This window comes from Carassius carassius, chromosome 33, assembly GCF_963082965.1.
Source record: "Carassius carassius chromosome 33, fCarCar2.1, whole genome shotgun sequence".
NCBI classification, from domain to species: Eukaryota; Metazoa; Chordata; class Actinopteri; order Cypriniformes; family Cyprinidae; genus Carassius; species Carassius carassius.
Window position 1 is genome coordinate 6,383,618 of NC_081787.1, and position 22,067 is coordinate 6,405,684.

Genomic DNA, 22,067 nt, shown 5'->3' on the forward strand with positions numbered 1-22,067 from the left:
TGCTTTTAACAATCAATTTCCTTTATTTGATGTGGCATCTGTAGAATGACTGTGCACAAGATTTAAGCAGTAGACAAACATAAGAACAAAAAAAAGCCATTTCAGTCTTGAGAGAAGCAACAAAAAGCCAGAGACACTTAATATGACGTATAACAACATATTTAACGCATTCATGTTCCTCTACCCCCCCCCCCCCCCCCCACCATAGTCAGCCAATGCCAAGCTCAGTCAATGTTCAGCCTGTAAACACAGACGCTCCCTTCCCCTCACCCATAGATCTCTGTCTTCATTGTGTCTGTGAGTTTCTGATGTCCATTTAAGAAGTTAGTTCCTGTTTATAGGGAGTTTCTCAAACGTGCTTCCCCTCATCCTCACAACCCTCCTGGCTGTGTTAATGTCCATATCTCCCCTCTTTATCATCTTAGTTCCTTTCAGCAAGATTGTTTCCAAGAGCACTTCAAGTGCGCAGAATAACCATTGTGAGAAGACCTGTGCGACACGGGAAAGATCCATGATAAAGTGCAGAAGACAATAAGTATTTGGAATATTATGCTTTTTTTTTGCAACTCACCTAAAACATAAGCAGCTACAAGTTTCTTGTTGACACTTAAGTGGAGGTAGACAGGCACTGTGGATTCCTGCTCTCCCAGGGTTGGGAGCATAAGGGCCGCCATACACACCAGGCCTAAAAGGACAGTGAGGAGGCTGGGGCCCCCAGACACTGCACGGCTCTCTGTGAAACAGAACAGGAAGAAGCAGATGGATTTAAAATGAAAGCCAAACAATAAAAATAATACAGCTCTCTGACTCCACCCAGTGGGTAAAGTAGTTAACAGCAACAGCTTTCCTACAGCTCAGTAAGGCAGCCCAAAGACGGCAGAGAAAAGCTACAAACTACTCAGTGTTTTGCACTGTATACCATTATTTTCAAGCAAAAGTATTTTTATGAATTTATTAGCTGTATAACAGCAGTATTATGGCTTCATGCTTGCTGCAAATTTTATGTTTGTGAAACAAATGTTTATGAAAATTGTTTTGGGAAAAATTTTTTTTAGTAAAACAAAAAAAAAAACTGAAGTATTACTTCTAGTAACTATAAAAAAAATACAAGTCTAAATTTCAATTTGTGAAAAAAAAAATGTAAAAAAAATTGAAACTAATGTATTATATACAAAGAAGAAATTGTAAAGACAACTTTACATTAAATACTAAAAATATAAATATGATTTCCAGTCAATATAAAATTTTGTGGGGGAAAAAAAACAATTTAAGAAAAAAGAAAGAAAAAAACAAACTTTTTTTGTCGAGAAAACATTTCAAGTAGTAAAAAGGAACCATTTAATACAAAAATAATAGAATTTCTTCTAGCAAATATTTAAACAAAATAAATTGCTAAATCTCAATTTGTAAATAAAAAAACAAAACAAAAAATTCAAATGTACTTTTTGAAAAAAAATGTGTATATGTTTAGAATTTATATATATTTTAAGTAATATGTAACATCAATAAATATATCAAATGACAATTATTTATATTTATATATATATATATATATAATTATTTATATACATTTATATATATTTTTTTTTAAGAATTATTTACACTGTACTACTTTCATATTGTGACACATTTCTAACTAAAACAAGATGGAGAGGGTTGAAAAGATGGAGAAAGCCATTACTCTTTTTGAATAAAGATTACCAGCTTTTTTGCTTTGGAAATACAAGTGCCTATGAATCAAACACAGTATGAACCAAGAATGTGTATTAGGGATAGTTCACCCAAAAATGAAAATTTGATGCTTCTTTGCTTACCTCCAGGTCATCCAAGATGATTATGACTTTGTTTCTTCAATAGAACACAAACTGAGATTTTTAAGTCAAACCGTTGCAGTCTATCACTCTTATAATGTAAGTGGATGGGAATCATGGCTAAAACCAGAGGTGGGTAGTAACGAGTTACATTTACTTCGTTACATTTACTTGAGTAATTTTTTGGGGTAACTAATACTTTTCGGAGCATATTTAAAGATGGGTACTTTTACTCTTACTTGAGTACATTTTTGGGAGAAAATCTGTACTTTTACTCCGTTACTGTGGGCGACGCTCCTCTCGTTACTTTATCTTAATGCAATAAATGTTATAACTGCTTCAGTTTATTCCAAACGCGCCGTCTACTTTTCTCTGGGCAATGAGCGATGCCCATTCGCGAATGATTCATTATTTTGAGTCAATTCTGTTCAAAGGCTTGATCAAACCAATAAGCAAACGAGTGAATTGGTTCATGAATCAGTTTGAATGATTCGTTCAGTTCCCTGCTGCACGCGCTGAGTTTCTGAAGCGGTTCACTCAGAGTTGTAACGTTTAAGATCATCAGCAGCATTGAAAACGTGGCTATGGAACTGCACTGAATAGAAAGCAAATCTGCAAAGGCTATTATTTGTTTGCGATGGAGATCCTTACTAGATGAACACAGCGTGTGCTGTCTACTGTTTAACAGGTAATAACTTGGGCTACATTCGATTACAGTACACGATACCACTGACATTAGTTTGTTGTACGTGTGTGGCTTATAACAGAGGGGAGTCAAGTTGAATGCAGCTTCCAAAAGACAAAAAATAGCCGAATAAGATTTTATTAATTTTAATACAATCACACTGGCGTGAGTACGTTGAGCAAGTCATATCATCATCAGCAGCTAAATTCAGATCTGTGTTTGCTTGCTGGCGCTGAGCCAGAGATAGATGCGTTTATACAGCGCTGCGCATTATAACCAATCACACACGATTCTGTTGAGCTTTTGAATGCAATGGCCAATCAGAGGTGTTCAGATGAGTCATCGCTAAAATGCCGGTGCTTCCTTCACTAGCTCGCTGACTGAATACCTCTTTCTGGCGAATTCTCTCGTCAGAAACAACAGTGCAGATGTGTGTACGAATCTTTAATTAAGATATTGATTTCACAGTTAACAGTTTCAGTGATTTTAATGGGAGTTTCTGAGAGTGATTGAACTCTAGACTGTCAGTGAAAATGATTTTTGATAATGTAAATGTTATTTCCTCTCTTTCTGAACAATGAAAGATTAGTAGAAATTTTTATATCACATTAACTTTCAATGTTAAATTCACATTGAAAATAAAGTCAGTCGTATTAAAAATATGTTATGGCATGACACCTATGTCTGTTACTTAAGTAAACAGACAGGGTTTTATAATAAATTACATAAATTGGAGTAAAAGCTGATGAAATATATAAATTTATACACACACACATACATTACATACATTTTATCTATATATCTAAATAAAAATAGGCTCAGTATATATGACCCAAAGTAACTAGTAACTAACTACTTGAGTAGATTTTTTCCGATACTCTTTTACTCTTACTCAAGTAACTATCGGGACTAGAACTTTTACTTTTACTTGAGTAAATATTTCTAGAAGTACTTTTACTTGAGTACAGTTTTTGGGTACTCTACCCACCTCTGGCTAAAACATACAATAAAACTAAAAAAAAACATATACAAACAAAACCAAATGAAACCCAGTGTCACCTACATCTTGGATGCCCCAGGGGTAAGCAGATAAACATCAAATTTTCATTTTTGGGTGAGCTATACCTTTGAGGACATAAATGCATGCTGACTTTAAAATGCACCTGTCTGGAATGCAGTCTGCTCAAAGAACACTCTGTCAGCGAGCTGCTCCTTTATCCTGCGCTCCTCTTCCTGGGGCCGGACCTGGGGCTGCTCCTGAGCGGCCGAGGGCAGCAGAGTAGCCATCACTTCCTTCCTTCCCAAAGCCTTCCTCTGACTCTGCTCAGACACCTGTAGCCGGAACTTATCAATCACCCCGTAATGACAGGCCCGCACGTCCCTATGGCGGATCACGCTGAAAATAACAAGAAAAAAAAGGTTGAAACAAATCGAAATATAATTTTTCTGCTTAAAATATTTCAAGTGCAAGACCTGGAAACTTACATGTCCACACAACATTGTGGTTTAACAGCACCAGTGGCATCCACCACGGCGTACTTGTTTGGTGCTGTACACAAAACTGATGAAACAACAAACAATAAGAAAGAAAGGACCGCTACAGCACTCTAAGAAGGCTTCTCATGGGTAAATGTATGACTCACCTTTGAATTTAAGAGCAAACTCATAAGGGTTGTAGAGCGTAAGCACCTGCTTATGTGTCACCTGCTCATCTGCGTAGAACAGCAGCTCGGTGGGGAACACAAACACTGGAAGGCTTCCCTCCACTAGGCCAGGCTGCCGGCTCTGCTGCTGCATTGGCTTCAGCTGAGCTCACGTCCTCCTCCCTTAATGTATTCCCACTCCGTCTCTAGGCTGAAACGGTGAAGAGATCCAGTTCTAAACGCAGCCAGTTCCGTTCTTTGGCAGCATGACGTTCACCTCTGAAATGACAGAAATGGGGCCATTTCATCATGACAGGCAACAGGATGCAGGAATACAAATACTAGGTTTAAACAGAAATAACAAAGCTACTCATACTAATAAAAACAGAGTAATCAAAAATACACAAAAACCCACATTTCAAAAACATAAAAAATCCTGACCCAGAACTTGTGCAGGGAAGACCACACAACCAGTGGCAGCTGGTGAAAAAATGTCTAGGTAGGGCGCCACATCCAAAGATTTAGCATACATCCCGGTACGATTTCTCCCAGTATAACAAAGGGGAAAGTATTAAGACTTGAAATATTTTAAATAAAGATAATTGTTTTACCAAATTCAACATTTTCCACAAAACTATATTTTCTGCAAGCTTTTTTTCCAAGGTAAATTAAAACATCTTTTAATTTTCCTAATTCACTATTTATGTATGCAGTTCAACAGCAAAACATGAGGATTTTTTTTTTGTTTACATTTATTTAGAGCATTTTCTATACATAAATAACTACAAGTCAAGTTGCAATACTAAACAGACCACTATACTAGTCACCTTAACAAGACTGTATATAAATACAGATCCATTCAGAATTATTAAACAGAGCAAAACACAAATTAAAAATGCTTGAGAAAAGTGAAATATACATATGCATGAATTGAAATGCAGAATATATAACAATTTAGAAACAAAAATGATAAATTATCCTATTCAGTGTGTCTTATTTACAATTGTTAATTATTGTATCATACTGTATGCAATACTGTCATGCCAATAAACAACTTTTGTACAGTGCTGGGCAACTTGACTAAATCTGTAATAAAACAAAAGCAGCTGAGAACTACTGCAACACGATGTTGAAATAAGTTACACATTACATGAATAAATCTAAATAACAAGGTCTCCTAGACCTATTTTTGGGATGCTTCCAAATCAATGGATGCTTCAGAAAAGTTAATTAAAACCAAGCATGAACTGAAAAGCTGTTGTTTACATAATAAAAATAATAATAATTCTGCTGTTGATATTAATTAACAGGTAAATAAAACGAAAGCCAAAGGAAACTGCAAGACACGTGTTAATATAAACTGATAATGGTGTCAGTGAAATTATGACTAATGGATGATGGCCAAGATCTCTGTACAAAAACAATCTCCAGCCTACACGTGGCTAGTCATGTGACCATGTTTAATGAATTCGTCTGAAACTCAAGCATTTCGCAACACGAGCTAAAGCTAATAAACAAAATCTTACTAGTGAGGTCGATGACACAGCATGACAGCTGGCAGAGACGAGGATGTCTGCTCTAAAATATCAATCTAGAGAGGAGTTTAACTGAGTCTTACGAATGTCAGATAAATACACCCAACAGGCATTTAAGAAAAATACTCGGCCAAAAATACGAAACCCCGTGTAAGTGTCCTCTTTTGACCTCTTAAAGTCTATAGTGTTTTGCAGACAGTTAACAGAGAAATATCTATATATATGTAACATGACATTCATGTATTATTAAACGTATAGATATATAAAACGTCGATTTGCGAATACAAATCGTGTGATGTCAAATATTCCGTAACTATAACACATCTGCTTGTCTAATGTTAAACTAAATTCAAGATGTCAGTAACGTTAACGTTACCTGCTTGAAAAATTATTAACAAACGCTGTCATTTCAGTTTTCCACAGTAACTAGTCACTTAATAAGACGTTCTGTCTGCAAGTTTTGTTACTGGTTAAAGTATTCAGAAGACACACTGTTTTGTACACTGGATGTAGATGTATTGATGCTATGGTTACCCTATAATGATTTTAGCATAACAATATGATGAAATCGAGACAACAAACCGTTTAAAATTGCGCTATTCAATGTCAGTATTTAAAGAATAAGCTAAAACAATTGAAAAACATTTGTGTTTACCTCGCTCCCGTTTACCGTTTAACGATATTTATTCCAAATCCCACCCCGTTTCCTTTCTCTTTGTCGACGCGTTGAATGCTGGGATACTGAAGGACTTCAACGTCCAACGTCTTCTATGACGTCACGTGAGTTTTGCAAATGCACTTTCTGTTATTTATAGTATTTTTCTTTGGAAATGATTTCAGAAGATAAATGATGTCTGTATTTCGTTTTGTATCTCCAAATCTTTACAGTTTGGGTGACCGTTTACCCGTCGTGAAAAGTCTTAAAATGACAGTTCACCCTAAAAATAAAAATTCGAGCATCACTCGCCTTTGTCGTTATTTAAACCTGAGTGGCTTTATTTCTTGAATGGAAGAGTAAAATCGTTTTATATCTTCAAATCTTAACTACAGTTTGGGTTGACCGTTTACCCGTCGTGAAAAGTCTTAAGACAGTTCACCCTAAAATAAAAATTCTAGCATCACTTGCCTTTGTCGTTGCCTAAACCTGAGTGGCTTTATTTCTTCACTGGAAGAGTAAAAGAGACACTGAGCTGAATGTTAGGAGGGGTGAACGACTCAGTCACCATTCACTGTCATTGCATCTTTTTTGCAGTATAAAATGAATGGTGACTGTCATGTCTTTTGTGTAGGCCTAACAGAATTTGTATTTTTAGGTGAACTGTCCTTTTAAGGTTTGACAGCAACGCTAAAAGAAAGCATTTTGTTAACACAAAAATAGTTTTCTTTAAAATGCTAGCTAATGAAAGCACAGGTAACCACTAAAAATAATTCACTTATGTGTGTGTGTGTGTCAGCGAACCGAACTTGACATGCGACAACGACATACAGCACGTATGTTGCCTGTTTAGTTTATTCAATTCAGATATCAACTATCCACCACCGCCTTTTTAGGGCACAACCCATAATCAAAACATTTGTCACCGCTTGCACACATTTGCAAATTTGAAGAAAATTTTGCATGAAAAAACAATTACAGAGAAATGAAAACGGGAAGAACAACATGACGACCTTTAAAAAAAATGTTTTTTTTAAAAAACCCTATCAGGAGACACGCATACACTAGTTCATGAATGAAAACCACTGGCAGTTTCACTTTTAAAATGTATGCTTTGTTGTGAACCAGGTAACATCTATCTATATTCAAAAGACTACAATATGCTCTACAATATGGGGGTCTTATGTTTGGGATAGGTATCCAGTGACACGTTTCTCACGCAGCCTCGATCATCTGAGCAGGCTATTTAGATGTAGTTATGTAAAAATGCGGCTGAACGATTATAATAAAGGGTACTGTATCATCGGCACTCGTTCATTGGCTAATCCCTGCGGATATTAAAACACCTTGTAAGTATAATCTAAGTTATATGAGCAAGCTTTCGTGCAGGATAAATATATCAAATGCCTGTGCATTTATCGCAGCACGTTCAGTGTGTGGGATTGTGGTGAATTGGACTGCCTAGCAGATACATCCCTTTCTGACAATCAAAAAAAAAAAAAAACCAAAGGGCATGTGGAGCGAGGTTTCACGGAAAGCGAGGAGTGCGAGGAGGAGCCAGCGCCTGACGAGGCTCCTTTTCCTCTCTCGTCTGTGCCGCTGTTGTTACGATTTCTTGTTGTATTAACATGGCGCTTGTGTAATACTCTAGTCTCTCGAAGGAGATAAACAAGAGAAGTGGAAAGCGGACGAGGATGAATTTCCGCATGGTCAGAGGGAGGCATAATTATTATAAAAATCACTGAAGCTACTCCCCACCCCCATCAGGATCAGACGAGGTGGAGGTCGCCCTTTAAATGACACTATAATGGATCTTTATAGGTTATAAATGTACTCTGACAACTTGTAAGATTAGTGTAACATGCAATACAATTACAAATACAGCCATTACAAGTAATAAAAGCAGAGTTGGTATTACACATGAACTCCATGTCCTCTCCCTCGCCCTCCGTCAGCTTAAGCCAGCGCGAAGAACTGAGGAATTTCACGACCTCATTGCTTATTTATATGAGAATGGGCGTGGCTTCGTGGCTCGGCTCAGCCAATGGCGTAGCAGCGGCGGGGCGAAGGCGTCTCGGTCTGTTCGGAAGAGAAGTTCTCTAACAGCGCGAGCCCAGCACTGCTCAGAAAAGACAGATAGAGAATCAGGCGGCTGCAAAGGGTGGCAGTACGACCCTCTTTTGGGGGGGTCTGATTATAACAAAATATATACACACATATATGCATGCCCAGGGCCGCAAGATAGCTCATATGCCGATTGTAGATATTCTAGCAAACATCTAGAGGTATATCTATACATTTCAAAATGCCTATTTTACTTTTTCTGATAGACACGTCCGCTTCTATGAATCAGCGCACTTATTTGGGTACGACGTATCTGGACATTGCTAAAGGCGCGGTTGAGATCTTTATGAAGGTAAAGCATAATTTTACCCCGACTTTTTCAGCTTACTGTTGTACCTTGTTGGAGTTAAGGATCCCTATGACAGGATCGGTTCAAATGAATGTTTATTGTTTCGTTTTCTTTAACAGCTGCGTGCCCGAGATCCGGCTAGTAGAGGCGACAGGTACATGCTAGTTACATTCGATGATCCACCATACGGCGTAAAGGTAAATAAATACTACTAAATTGTGCTTATATGTGGTTAAAGCGGAGATTTTTTTGCTGACAATGAGACTCTACTGTCCCTCTGGTTCATAGCATCGGGTCGGGCGGCCTCCCGGTAACGAAAACGGCTAATTTTTTTTAAATATCCGCAGACCCGGAGCAGAGCAACCTCTGAACATGGCGGACATTTTGCTTTTGTGTTGGTAAAGCTCTCGAGCGTTGAGATGGAGGCGGAGAGATTTATTGTCCACCGTGACGTAGCGCGTGACGCGTGCACGGTCCAACTCGGTCCGGATTGGACAAGCAGCCTGCCCTCCGTCGCGTGCCCTCCCCTCGCATTCTCATTGGCCACTGTAGCCTAAACAAATCAACACGATTTGATTTGTGCAACAGCCCTCAATAAGCAAACGAGGAGATGCTTTTTCAGGTTTGCTTTGAGAGAGGAAGACGCTTGTGAGTTGCCCTTGAAAACAAGCATCAGCTTCCTTCCCTCTCCACTCCTAGTACAATCACCTCCCTCCCATTCATATTCCCAAAACACTAAGCAGGTGAAAGGTATGCTCTGCACTTCGTGCCTGTTACATTAAGCCACTCAATGTTTAAAGTTTACTCAAACATAAGATATACCAATGCAAGCATAATTATTAATTGCTCACTTTTACAGCCAGAGATTGCATATAAGGCATGAACCAGAGGGACTTCATGCTATTTCCTCCCATGAGACCATTTTGCTCAACAGATAGCAAGCGTGTAATCTGGAACGCTGACGGCTAGGAAATACTGTAAGTGCTTCCGGTACAAATCCAAATATCTGGTACAGAAATTAGGAGGCATTTTGCTGTTTTCATATGTGACAGCATTCATATTTTTCAGTTTGGTGGTAAAGACAGCAAGAATACTTTTAACACTTTTAACAATATAGATTGAGTATATGAGATTGATAATAAGCAATATTGCAACTGAACTTGACAGTCTCGACTGCCAGTGATGTGCCATTATATTGCATATGGGAATTGTGGCTATGTGGTCACTGTGCACAGACTAATTTCAAAGTATCATCCATCTTTTTTCGCAGCCTGGAGTTGAATCAAGGACTGCATTTACTGACATGTGCATGTGACGTATGCTGCCTGGGTTCCCGTCTTCTTTGTTTGTGGCTTGACATTGACAATAAGAGTAGCTCTGTGCTTTAGCAGTTCATTAGTATGGACTATCTGGCAGGTAGCCAGTTACTCTCTTTGGGGGGCTCTTACTCCACAGCTTGTCATGTAGTTTTCCCACCCTGTTCTAGTTTATCCAAGATAATCTGAGACTTGACTTCCAACTGACACTTAACTCAAAGTACTAAATTTCCTGCTTATAGTGGGTACTAATGAATGATTCATTGGAGCCATATGGCATGTTTTAGCCATTTACTTGATGAGATTGTGAATGTGCATATGGCAAATACTTGGCATTGTTATTTTACTATGTTTTATGAGATGTTGTTATGAGATGTTATAACTGGCCTCTTACATAAGCTCTTAGCCCTCTCTGAGCTATTCGTGGCCAGCTTGTTCCTCCTGTTCAGAAAAATACTATAATAGCCAAGCAGTGACCAGACTAACCCAGTTCTTGACTTGAATACACTGGGCAAATACCAGCATAGCAAGAATCTGGCCCTTGTATCTGACAAAGTTCCTTTTTTATTTCCTGTCAATTATTCATGAGATTTTCAGCAGCTAAAAAGTGAAGAGTTCCAGTGAGCCTCCAGTCCTCACAAAGCTCTTTTTCCTGTTTGTGTGCCTCTCTTGTTGTCTGAGCCCTGGCCAAGCAGAACATTATTCTTAGTCTTGCCTATTTTCTGAAGTTGACACAGTTTTTACCCTTTGCAATTTTCTTAATCGATTACTGCTGAGATTGCTTATCATTGAAGCAAAAGGTTAAAGATGGAAATGGATTTGTTTTGTTGTAAAGTCTGTTGTTGGTTAATAAAGGAGAAAAGAAAACTGCATGCAACTGCATTTGTGGTTTATGCCATGATGCCCCGGAAAACGTTGTTTTTGTTTGGGACAAACAATGCAAACACCTTCATATTACATTATACTTTGAACATTTTTACATTACCCCATCTAACATTGAACACTTTATGAATTTCATTGTGTTACATAACAAAATATCAACTCAAGCTGCATTTATTTTAATGAAATATCGCACAAGCGTAGATTCCAAGCTTCTGTTCAACTTTGGAACACAAATGAAGATATTTAAAAAAAAAAAAAATTCTCATCAGTTTTGTCCATCAGTTTGAATGTCCACACACAACCAAAACATTGAACCCTCACTGTTTCTCGAGCATCAAGCAAGCATACGTTTACATATTTGATGGGCGCTATATATGTCTGTCAATCAATGTGATTAAAAGCCTAAAATACATCTTGAATTAAATCGCTTAGTGCATATGAACTACATTTACCATGCTTTCTTTGTACTTTTTGATGCATTAAATAGGCAGTGTGTGTGTAAGACTGTGGCCGTAGGGACTTGGGGCAAAATGCCACTAAATAAAAATGCCCCTGCTCAAACAAATTAAATCTATTACTTCTGTTGCTAACAAACTGAAAATGAACACAGTTTTGATTGTGGCATCAAATTAAGATCTGCTCATGTTGCACCTGTTTCCAATTTATATGTTTTTACAGTTTTGTGCATTTTAACCAATCACACACAATTCTGTTGACCTTAAGAATGCAATGGCCAATCAGAAGCATTCAGATGAGTCATCGATGAAACTCATCAGTTTTGAGTGCGCTCGTGTTCACTGACTGAATTCCGCCAAATTCTCTCATCAAAGTTCAGATGCATGTACAATGTAAGAGATTTTCTTTTTACAGTGTATACAGCTACATTGATTATAATGATCGTTTTTTTTTTGAGAGTGCTTAAACTATTTACACTAAGTGCAAATAGCCCACCTTGTTGGCTGAAGCTATTTACATTGACTCCGCCCACCAATATGGTCCCTCTGATCAGTGCTTTGGCTGGTTAACCAGCTCTCATTCCATTATTAGAGTGACAACTTTAGTTCCTTCCCGGCCTTTATCATCACACATGACAAGCACCACCCTGCAGACCGCAGACGTGTCCCTCCTGCAAAACTGGGTGGATGTGTGTAACCGAGCTCAATGATTATCTATGATCAGCTCAACCTTTAGGCGGTAGTAGAGATTAAAACCAGGGACAAGGCAACCTGATCCTGGAATAATACTCAGGCCATGAGGGCAGTCGCTTAACCCGTGTGATTCCACCCCGGGTCGTCACATGCATTTCTGCTGTGATGATTCCTCCAGCAATCACAAGAGCTGTGTTTATATGGCTGCCGCTTTCCTCAGAACAGGAGCTTAACAGGGAACAAGTCCTTATCTGTCAGTTTATGTAAAACTGTTCATTTGTCTTGCCACCTGTCCTGCATTTGGCGAGGAAATACAGAGCCAGGTTTTATGGTGCGCTAATTCTGAAAACAGGAAACAATGAAAACGCATTATATACTCTCTGTAACTAAATAACAGCTTTATGTTTATCTAACTTTATTGCTTTCTCCACTCTGCTCTGGGGGGGATATATGGGCTAATCTCCTGTTTAGATGATACCTGCTTCATATTTCACACATTATTTTCATTATTTTCATGACAATTAAGCACATTTCCTCCTAAATTTGTATCACTGTAAAGCATAAAAAAATAATAATGTATTATCTACATTAAAAAGTCGAAGTATTGAAGTACTGCAAAGTATTTATGCATCATGGCAGTATTTGATGAACTGGCTTTATTTATTCAAATGTAAATACATCAAATCTAATGAGAATCGCCACTGAGAATAAATGAAGGGAAAACATTTGATACATTGCACTAATGTGAAAACTTAGGTGTGCTTAATTGTGCCTAAAAGGAGCTTGAAATGAAAATTGGAAATCACATTAAAAATAAGTAAACATCCAGCAATACAAATCTCAGAAGTCTAGTCTAATCTAGTTCATTACAGCAATGAGAAAATTGATAAATAATATCATAAAGTAAAAAGACTATGCTTTATTTTTTTTTTTTTGGAGGAAAATATGGTCTGGAACCTCTGGATATGCTTTTGTGACATTAACCCGTTTGTGGATTACAATGTTTGTTCTTTCCTCTGTCGGGTTTTCATTCTTTAAAGAAAGGATTGAGTTTACATTTCCTCTGTTAAAGCTATGATTAGGGTATTATCCTTTTTCCTGGCTTATTCAGTGTTCACATTCCTTATTCTGTCCCATCTTCTTCTGCCTCGCTGGACAAGCGTGTGATTAAAGGAGAGTCTGATTGCAGTCACACTTCTTCAGAGCCAATAAATTGTTAATGCAGAGGGAAAGAAAGACGGATGGGGAAAAAAAATAGAATTACTCTGTTGCTTGAATTATTGAGTGCCGGTTAGAAGAGCTTCTGCTTGAATGGTTTCTTTTTTTGTTCTGTTCATGGATAGAGACGTACACTGCCCCTACTGACAAATCTTTGCCTGCTTTGTTCTGTAATGCTTCCCAGTACACATAAATCTATACACACACACATACATACACGTGAAGCTTGGGATCTGACCTGTTAAGTCTTCTCTCCCTTGTGGGGATTTTCAATGTATGCATGTTTATGTAATGTGTTGATTTATTTGTGCTGAGTAAGCAGGAATCATTTTGTAAAAGCTGATTTAGTGAACTATTAACCTTTGTTCTTTTCTCAGAATCTGAACTCTTTATATTGTTGTTTTTTTGCGTTTGTTTTGAGCGAGCACTAAAGTAATGACTGTATTCTTATGCTGGGATGGGTAATCTGGGTCAGGGACAGACACACACTAACCAACACATAATGTCTTTTAAAGATAGTAAAACAAATCTTACATAGCAGATCTGTACTGTTTCTGCCTACGCGCAAACATACAAATGTGCAAGTGAACATACATGCTCATTCAGATGCTTTGCAATCGCATTGGGGCTTTATTATCAGACTTTATTTCCACCTTACTTTGCCGTCTACATTACCTCTTTACTGTATTTTTGATCAAATAAATGCTCTGTGTGCATAAGATTTTCTTTCATAAACATTAAAGAATTTTGAATGGTAGTGGGTCCATTGTATAAAGTTCACTGTCTGAATGTTTGAAAGGTTTTTACATCATCTGTGTGTATTTCCTGTATATGGTAGGCGGGTTGGAAAGAGAATCATGCCACATTCATGAGCGAGCTGAAGAACCTGCAGGCATCTGGACTGACTTCACTGGGTCACGCTCTCCGCGCCGCCTTCGACCTTCTCAATCTCAACAGACTCGTCTCTGGCATCGACAACTATGGTCAGGTAATAATATCTCCCTCCAGCATTCAGAGTCAAATCAATCTTAATTCAGTAGAATTGCAGAATCATAAGAAATATGTCCTCACATAACATGAATACTAACCACCATAGATTTTGAGATACACACATCTGCCGCATATTCAGATCAATCAATACAAATTCTACCTACCGGTATTCTAATGTTATGTTACATCCTTAAAGAAAACAAATATGTTAAACGTATATATATATATGTAACGGAAATATATATTTGCAGAAAACTCTATGTGTGTATCAACATGTTCCTTCATGGCGAAGTAGATGGAAAGAAGCCATTATTCAGATATAACCATTTCACAGCACATCTAAAGTGTGCCAGAAGGCATGTGAGTGACCCAGGAAACATATGGGAAAATATTCTGTAGTCCAAATAATGCTTTGAACCTGATGCTGCCCTCCACCATCCGTTCAGCGAGGCTTTTTAGTGGAGATGCTTTCATCAGTAGTGACTGGGGTCCTCTTAACTTGCATGCAGAGATTACAGAGCCAATTTTGTGAGTGTGTTTTTTTTTCTCTTATGAAACAGTATTTCATAAGAGCACGTGGGTATCAACTCAATTTACTGCGATTTGTGTTTTTTTTCTTACAACATCAAACAGAGCAATATTTAATAGGATTATCTGTAATTCAGAATATTCAGATACCTCACATGCAGACATTAGTCCTGCAGTCTGGAATAACCCTGGGGCAGTGTGTAATCCACATGCTCAGTCTGGACTGATGAGGGTGAGTAACTGAGTGCTGACCCCTGGAGTATGGACAGAGAGAATGCATCTGGTGTTCACTCACTGTTATCCGCATAAACTACTAACAACATCTGGCAAGTTAAATGTTACTACATCCATTTTTATTTCAGTTGTGTAGGAATTTGGTTGGCACTTATGTATGTACAGTAAGAGAGAGTCTAGATGTGTATGTAGTTAATTAGAAAATATATCTTTTTTATTTTTAACCTGGGAACAAAAAGAAAGGTTTAGGATTTTGCAACAATTTAGATTTATTAAGTTCTTGCATAAACATTCATTTAAGGCAATGAAATGTAATTATTTTTAGTCAATCATTTCAGTTACACCACTGTTTAAAATGTAGTTAGTAGGATTTAAAAAATATTTTATTAGAGAAATTAATACTTTTGTTTAGCAGGGATGCCTAATACTGAGCAAAACTGACTGTAAGGACATTTACAAAAAAATAAATAAAATAAAAATCTATTTCAAATCAGTTCTGTCCTTTTAAAGATTTATTCATCAAAGAATCCTGAAAAAGCATAAAATGTATCCACAAAAATATTAAGCAGGACAACTGTTTCCAGTGTTGATGATAATAAAAAATGTTTCTGGTTTCTAAATAAGTATATTAGAATAATTTCTAAGACTGGAGTAATGCTTTTAGTAATTTAGTAATTATTCCAGCCTTTGCCATCACAGGAATAAATTACATTTTCAAATATTCACATAGAAAACAGTTATTTTAAATTATAGTAATATTTCACAATATTACTGTTTTAAAAGCCTTTAATAAAATTCAAGAATGGATCCCAGGTGCTACCAAAGGTAAAAAAGATTTTTTAAGAAATGCTCTCCTCTTTTCTAGGGTCGGAACCCATTCTTTCTGGAGCCATCGGTCATTATCACAATCACTGATGGAAACAAACTGACACACAGCTCTGGAGTGGCTGAGGAGGTGAGGGACAAAAACTCTAGACCAACATGTCAACAGTTTTTGATCCACTTGTCCATCTATATGATGTAAAATGTTGCGTACTGCAGGCAGTGTGTCTTTCTTAAAAACCCCAGTGCTATCTCACTTCTTGTTTTCTCTTCCTCCCTCAGCTACACCTGCCGTTGAATTCCCCGTTGCCGGGTAGTGAGCTGACGAAGGAGCCGTTCCGCTGGGACCAGCGACTCTTCGCCCTGGTCCTGCGGATGCCCGGTGTGGCCGTTCCCGACAGCGAGCAGCTGGGCAGCGTGCCCACTGATGAGTCTGCCATCACCCAGATGTGTGAGGTCACTGGAGGTACAGCAAATCTCACGTGCCAGTCAGTTGCTGTTTAAACATGTGTGATGAGAAAATGCAGGTTCAAATATTTATCAAGTCAACTTTCCCTCATTTTAATTTCAATTTATGACACCTGGATTCCATACAACTCTTCTTTAGATGAAAGTGTTGCTAGACCCTATTTAGGGGAGCTGCAATCCTGTTTTTCATCTTAGCCCCTCTAAAATCTACAATTAATTCGTCAACCTCCTTACAAATCTATGAATATGTGGTTACTCTTCAGCACAGCTCACACAAAATAAAGTGCAATTTTGATGGCTTTGTTTAAAGAATTGTAAGTCAAGTAGGATTCAGACTCGTGATCTCTCGCTCTTTAATGGATAGTTGTGTCATCATTGTGGAACATAAAATAAATAAACAAATAAATATATATTTTTATATATATTTATATATATATATATATATATATATATTGAAGAATATTGGTAATCTAACCATTTTGGTGACCATTGACTCCCATTGAATGGCCAAAAAATATTGAGACATTTTTTTTTTATATATTTTCTTTTATGTTCCACAGAGGATATAAAATCAAACAGGATTGTGACAACATGAGGATGGTCAAACTCTAAGATAATTTATCGGTAGTGATATCCAATGGTTAGGTTGCTGAAAGGAAGTAGTCTGTTTCCACCCACATATTTGCACGTATGGTTCAGTTTCTTCAGAAAATGCTACTTGTTTAATATTGTGTTTTGGAAGATTTCCTCCCATGCACTTGAGTTTCATAAGCACTTTTTTTTCTCTTTCAGTTGATAATGCAGTTTTGCTGGTTAATCTCATAGCTCAGCTAACTCTATTTCTCACCCTCTCTTTATAAGGCCGCTCTTACTGTGTGAGGACGCAGAGGATGCTGAACCAGTGTCTTGAGTCTCTTGTCCAAAAGGTTTTGAGTGGAGTTGTAATTCACTTTGAGAAGAGCGGTCCAGATCCCCCTATGATAGGCGAAGGTCAGTGCTGATTATATGATGTCATGTTAGTTTTGTGCGTATTGGAAAAATAATAATTAATACACGATGATGGTCTTCTCTTTGTGCAGATGGTCTTGTGGATCCATCTCGTCCTTTGTCATCCTTCAGTCCGCAGCCCTGGCACAGCTGTCACAAGCTCATTTATATCCGGCCCAACCCTAAGACGGGCGTTCCTGTGGGTCACTGGCCAATCCCTGAATCCTTTTGGCCTGACCAGAATTCCCCTAGTTTGGTAAACAATAATCTACAAAATATAGTTGGTGTGTAGTGCCAAGAAATGATTTTCTGTTTTCATATTAGAGGACCCACACCAGTGTCGTTGTCATCAACTATAACTATTAGGAAAACATTTTTGTTAAGTAAAATAATATTTAAATAAAAGAAAATATGAATATTCAAGGAAAACCTTAAAGTATATGCAAAGCAGAAATATTGTCCAGGCAACTAACTGAAAAAAAAGGTTTCTGTAAAAACACTAAGATTACTAACTGAAATAAAGCTGAAATTAAAAGATTTTATTTTATTTTTTTTATTTTTTTTTAACAAAAACTAAAATGTGCATTAAAATGACTAAAAATTAAACTAAATTAAAACTGTAAATATAAAAATAAAAGCTAGATCAAAATGAATAAAATGTAACACTTTAGGTTCCATTACTTAACATTGGTTAATGCATTAACTAACAAAGAGCAATCATTTTTGTGGTATTTATTCATCCTTGTTAATATTAGTTAATAAAAATACAGCTATTCAGTGTTAGTTCATGTTAGCTCAGGTCCATCAAATACAGATATAACTTTGGATTTTAATAATGTATTAGTACAAAATGTTGAAATTAACATCAACTTCATGTTAACTAATACATGTAATTAATGTTAACAAATGGAACCTTATTGTAAAGTGTCATAAAAACTATAATACTATTTAAAAAAGATAAAAACATAAAAACTGTAATTGTATAAACATAATACTAAAATAGAACTGTACCAGGCTGAAAAAGAAATGTATTTATTTATTTATTTTTGCACTGATTTGGGGGAAATGGTTTTAAACATAGTAGATGTGTTAAGTCTAGCTGGAAACACTATAGAATTCACCTGTTTCTTTAGTTTCTTTCTGCATACTGAAATTTCACCGAATACTTAATAAAATAGAAAAGTACTAGGATTGCAAAATGAATTTGGAATTCACCCAAGCTGAGTAGATCAAGCAATTTATTAGTCAAAGGTAATGACTGCTGCAAACTAAAGGTTAGCTTTCATCTTGCTCAAACAGTGCTAACGAATGCAGATGAAGATAAGGGAGCTGAAAAGAGTGGTAACATGAGGAAAGACTTCACTGTCCTGAGGTTTCCCACCCCCTCGCTGTCTATTCTCTCTCTACAATGCACTGTAGAGACAGCAGCTGTTGCAGTGCCAAAGTGCCTGGGCTCAGCTCAGCCTGTGTCCACTGTGAGAGAGCCACTGCCAGCAGAACAAGAGCTTTAGCACTTACAGCTTAACACCAGGTCATTTCCTTCCTGACATATCCGCTGTCTTGTTTGCAGTATTGTGAATCCGTAGCACAATTGATTTGGGAGCAGGTGGTAACACAGGTTTTCATTTTATTTGTTGTAAAACACTTCTTTGGTTTATTTAGTGTTCAGTCAGAGTTTATCTGAATGAACAGCTTGTGTTGTCATGTGCATGTAACACATGGATCATTACCCACTGCTGCTGTGATTACAGGATGAATTGGCCATCTAGCAGACATATCTTTTGAAAAACCTATTGTGAAGATTGTATTATAGAGGATTTTTCTCTCTCCCTCTCGCTCTGTTTAGCCTCCGCGATCTGCCCATCCTGTGGTGCGGTTTTCCTGTATCGACTGTGAGCCGATGGTTATTGACAAGATGCCTTTTGACAAATATGAGCTGGAGCCGTCCCCGCTCACCCAGTTCATCTTGGAGAGGAAATCTCCTCACATGTGCTGGCAGGTGGGACACCTTTTCACACAACTATTTCATCTGATGTGTATTTAGCATGCCACCTTCCACAGTCCCCAGAATGCTGTCTGGGTAGAGCCGAGTTTCACAGTGATTGATATCATGCTGTTAAAAGAGCAGAAAGAAACAGTGGGTGTTTAGTTTTTCCATATTTACTGGAATGTAAAAAAGCACAACGCAAATTACCACTCAGTTCAGTTTAATGGCTTACACATTTACAGTAACGGTTGTAAAAGTTCTGTATTTAGCAACTGGTGAAGCAGCAGCTTTTTTATTCAAACAATGTTGTACAATACTGTCTAAAAGTTTGGCATCAGTAAGATTATTTATGTAAAGAAATTAATATTTTATTCAGCAAGGATGGATTAAATTGATCAAAAGTGACATCAAAGGGAATTGTAATGTTATATAAGTTTCTGTTTTAAGTACTTGCTGTTGTTGTTTTTTTTTGTTTTTTTGTTTTTTTGTAACTTTCTAATCATTAAAAAATCCTGGAAAATATCTCAGTAATTCAGAAAAATGTTTAGCATATTAATATTTAAAAAAAAATTCTGAAGCACCAAGTCATCATTTTAGAATGATTTCTGAAGGATCACGGGACACTGAAGATTAGAGTAATGATGCTTTTCAATCACAGGAATAAGTTACATTTTAAAATATTTTGCTATAGAAAAGTTTTTTTTTCAATTACAATAATATTGCACAATATTATAGTTTTACTTTATTTTTAAGTTAATGCAGCCTCGGTGAGCAGAAGAGATGTCTTTATAATACATAAACAAATCTTACAGACCCAAAACTTCTGATTGCCAGTTTATTTGTCACCCACCCTTTCTAGTATTCTTTGGCATAAAATGGCGCACATTGTATAATAATTTCCTCCCTGCTGTCCGTCCATGAATACAGAGTTTGTGCAGGGTTTCTTACTGTATTTCAGTCAGCAGATGCTTATCTAAAGTGACTTACACTAGAGGAAACTTGATCATAGCGGAACAAACGATTTTATCAGTGCCACAGTATGAGAGCAGTCCAAAATACAGAGCAGCGTAAAGTGCATTACAGTAGAATTAAACCAGGTTTTAAACAAGTGCCCTAATATATACAGTTATGAGTTTGAAAGCACTTTTCGAAAAGCTCTCAGCCACGTCGATTATGAACAGATTTGTAGGAAAGTGCTGACTCATGAGCAGTTCAGAGTGCAAACATTAGATTTTGCATAAAATTAGTGAAATAAATCCCATAGATCTGCATTAAATGAGGGACCTGAGTCTTACTCTGTAATCAGAAGGTGTGTAGGGTGGACTCTTTTGGCTTGCACCAATTAGCAAACACCTATCAATTCCATAGCAACCGCACTAAAAACATTCAGAACACCTTAGCAACCGCATAGCATCATCCTTGGATCATTGCTAGTATTTCAAGCAAGCACCACTGAGATTTTCTGAAGAAAATTTAAAAACAATTCAAAGAGGATAGACAATACTGCAGTAAGATTAAAGTTTTTTTTTCCCATGCTTGGTGTTTTGGGTGTTGTTATAAATATACAGATGCGATTAATACTTTAGTCAATTCCTGGAAATGGTTTTTGCAACTCCATACTTTTGATTTGTTGTTCCTACTTGCGTCATACATTTAAGCTCATCTTAAAATACCAATATAATTAAACAGTTGTGTTTGTTCTTTAGCTATAGTTACAGTGTTTCATGAGTACTTGCCACACTAGGGAACATACAAAGAAAAGAAGTTAAATGGTAGATAAATTAGTAAGAGCTCATCCATTTATAAGCATGTTTAGAGGGATTTATAGCCCACTATTCTCTGAGGAACCCTGTCACCTAATGAGGCATTAATGAATGGGTTTTGTCTCAGAGAAACAGTTTGATGTGAGAGCTGAGCTCTCAGGAGACACCAGACGATGCTAACTCCTCTCCCCTGTCGCCCAGGTGTTTGTGAACTGCAGCAGCAAACACAGCGATGGAGCCCACCCGTTCGGCTACCTGAAGGCCAGCACTACGCTCACCTGTGTCAACCTCTTCGTCATGCCTTACAACTATCCCGTCCTGTTGCCACTCCTCGGTACTTGTGTTTCCTCTCAAAACACATTTCCAACCTCAATCTATAAATTACCTCATTTATGGAATTGCTAGTTTTTTCTGTTGCACATTTCATACACAGTGATGCTTTGATAGCAACATATATATACACACATATTCAAAATAGAAATATGTTCTAAAAATATACACTACCGTTCAAAATTAATACAAGGGTGTTTTAAGCTGATAAAATGTGATGAAGACTTTTATTTTCAATAAATGCTGCTAACTTTTTATTCATCAAAGAATCTGTTTCCAACATAACTGATAATAAATCAACATATTAAATAGATTTCTGAAGGATCATGTGACACGAAGACTGGAGTAATGATGATGACAATTCAGGTTTGCTTCACCGAAATAATATTTTAAAGTATGTTAAAATAGAAAACCATTATTTTAAAATGCAATAATATTTCACAGTATCACACAAAGGAATAAAAAGAATAAAGATGAAAAAGAATTAGAATTGGAATTTAAAAAGCTGATTAAAATAAATAAAAAGTCCTGAAAAAGAACACACAAAAATTCTACAAAATAAAAGCTTTTATGTAACGCAGTAACATGTATACTTTTTTTTGTTTGTTTGTTTTTTGTACATTGCTGCATAAATTGTGTACAAGTTTTGTAC

At 37.0% G+C, this 22,067-nt stretch overlaps 2 protein-coding genes across 5 annotated transcripts in view; one reads left to right on the forward strand and one right to left on the reverse strand.

Annotated features, from left to right (window-relative positions):
* On the reverse strand, positions 1–6,495 carry LOC132113599 (motile sperm domain-containing protein 1-like). 2 transcript variants are annotated; one of them, XM_059521447.1, is made up of 6 exons: positions 6,345–6,495; positions 4,140–4,418; positions 3,982–4,057; positions 3,660–3,892; positions 572–733; positions 1–489 (listed from the first exon to the last, which is right to left on the reverse strand). In XM_059521447.1, exons 2-6 carry the CDS (start codon positions 4,291–4,293, stop codon positions 458–460), a joined length of 657 nt encoding a protein of 218 aa, XP_059377430.1. In that variant the 5' UTR covers positions 4,294–4,418; positions 6,345–6,495; the 3' UTR covers positions 1–457. The 2 variants fall into 2 exon arrangements, with proteins under 2 accessions (XP_059377430.1, XP_059377429.1); XM_059521446.1 differs by having other exon boundaries at positions 6,330–6,482.
* The window catches only part of LOC132113597 (integrator complex subunit 6-like), a 26,783-nt gene continuing 11,072 nt past the window's right edge, over positions 6,357–22,067 (forward strand). Inside the window, exons 1-10 of one of the 3 annotated variants that reach the window (XM_059521443.1) lie at positions 6,406–6,454; positions 8,660–8,745; positions 8,862–8,939; positions 14,145–14,294; positions 15,924–16,013; positions 16,163–16,346; positions 17,210–17,338; positions 17,428–17,591; positions 19,182–19,334; positions 21,287–21,419. In XM_059521443.1, the coding sequence (XP_059377426.1) occupies positions 6,445–6,454; positions 8,660–8,745; positions 8,862–8,939; positions 14,145–14,294; positions 15,924–16,013; positions 16,163–16,346; positions 17,210–17,338; positions 17,428–17,591; positions 19,182–19,334; positions 21,287–21,419 (1,177 nt within the window). In that variant the 5' untranslated portion in view covers positions 6,406–6,444. Of the gene's footprint in view, positions 6,455–8,448; positions 8,746–8,861; positions 8,940–14,144; positions 14,295–15,923; positions 16,014–16,162; positions 16,347–17,209; positions 17,339–17,427; positions 17,592–19,181; positions 19,335–21,286; positions 21,420–22,067 lie in introns of those variants that run through there. The other 2 variants (XM_059521442.1, XM_059521444.1) reach the window with 2 other exon arrangements.

Excerpts from the sequence above, each read along its gene's own strand:
- LOC132113599 (XM_059521447.1), bottom strand. The coding sequence starts at position 4,293 with ATGCAGCAGCAGAGCCGGCAGCCTGGCCTAGTGGAGGGAAGCCTTCCA. Across the intron at positions 734-3,659 it reads GCAGACTGCATTCCAGACAG|AGAGCCGTGCAGTGTCTGGG; the intron begins GTGCATTTTAAA and ends TCTGTTTCACAG. Across the intron at positions 490-571 it reads TGTAGCTGCTTATGTTTTAG|GTCTTCTCACAATGGTTATT; the intron begins GTGAGTTGCAAA and ends CGTGTCGCACAG.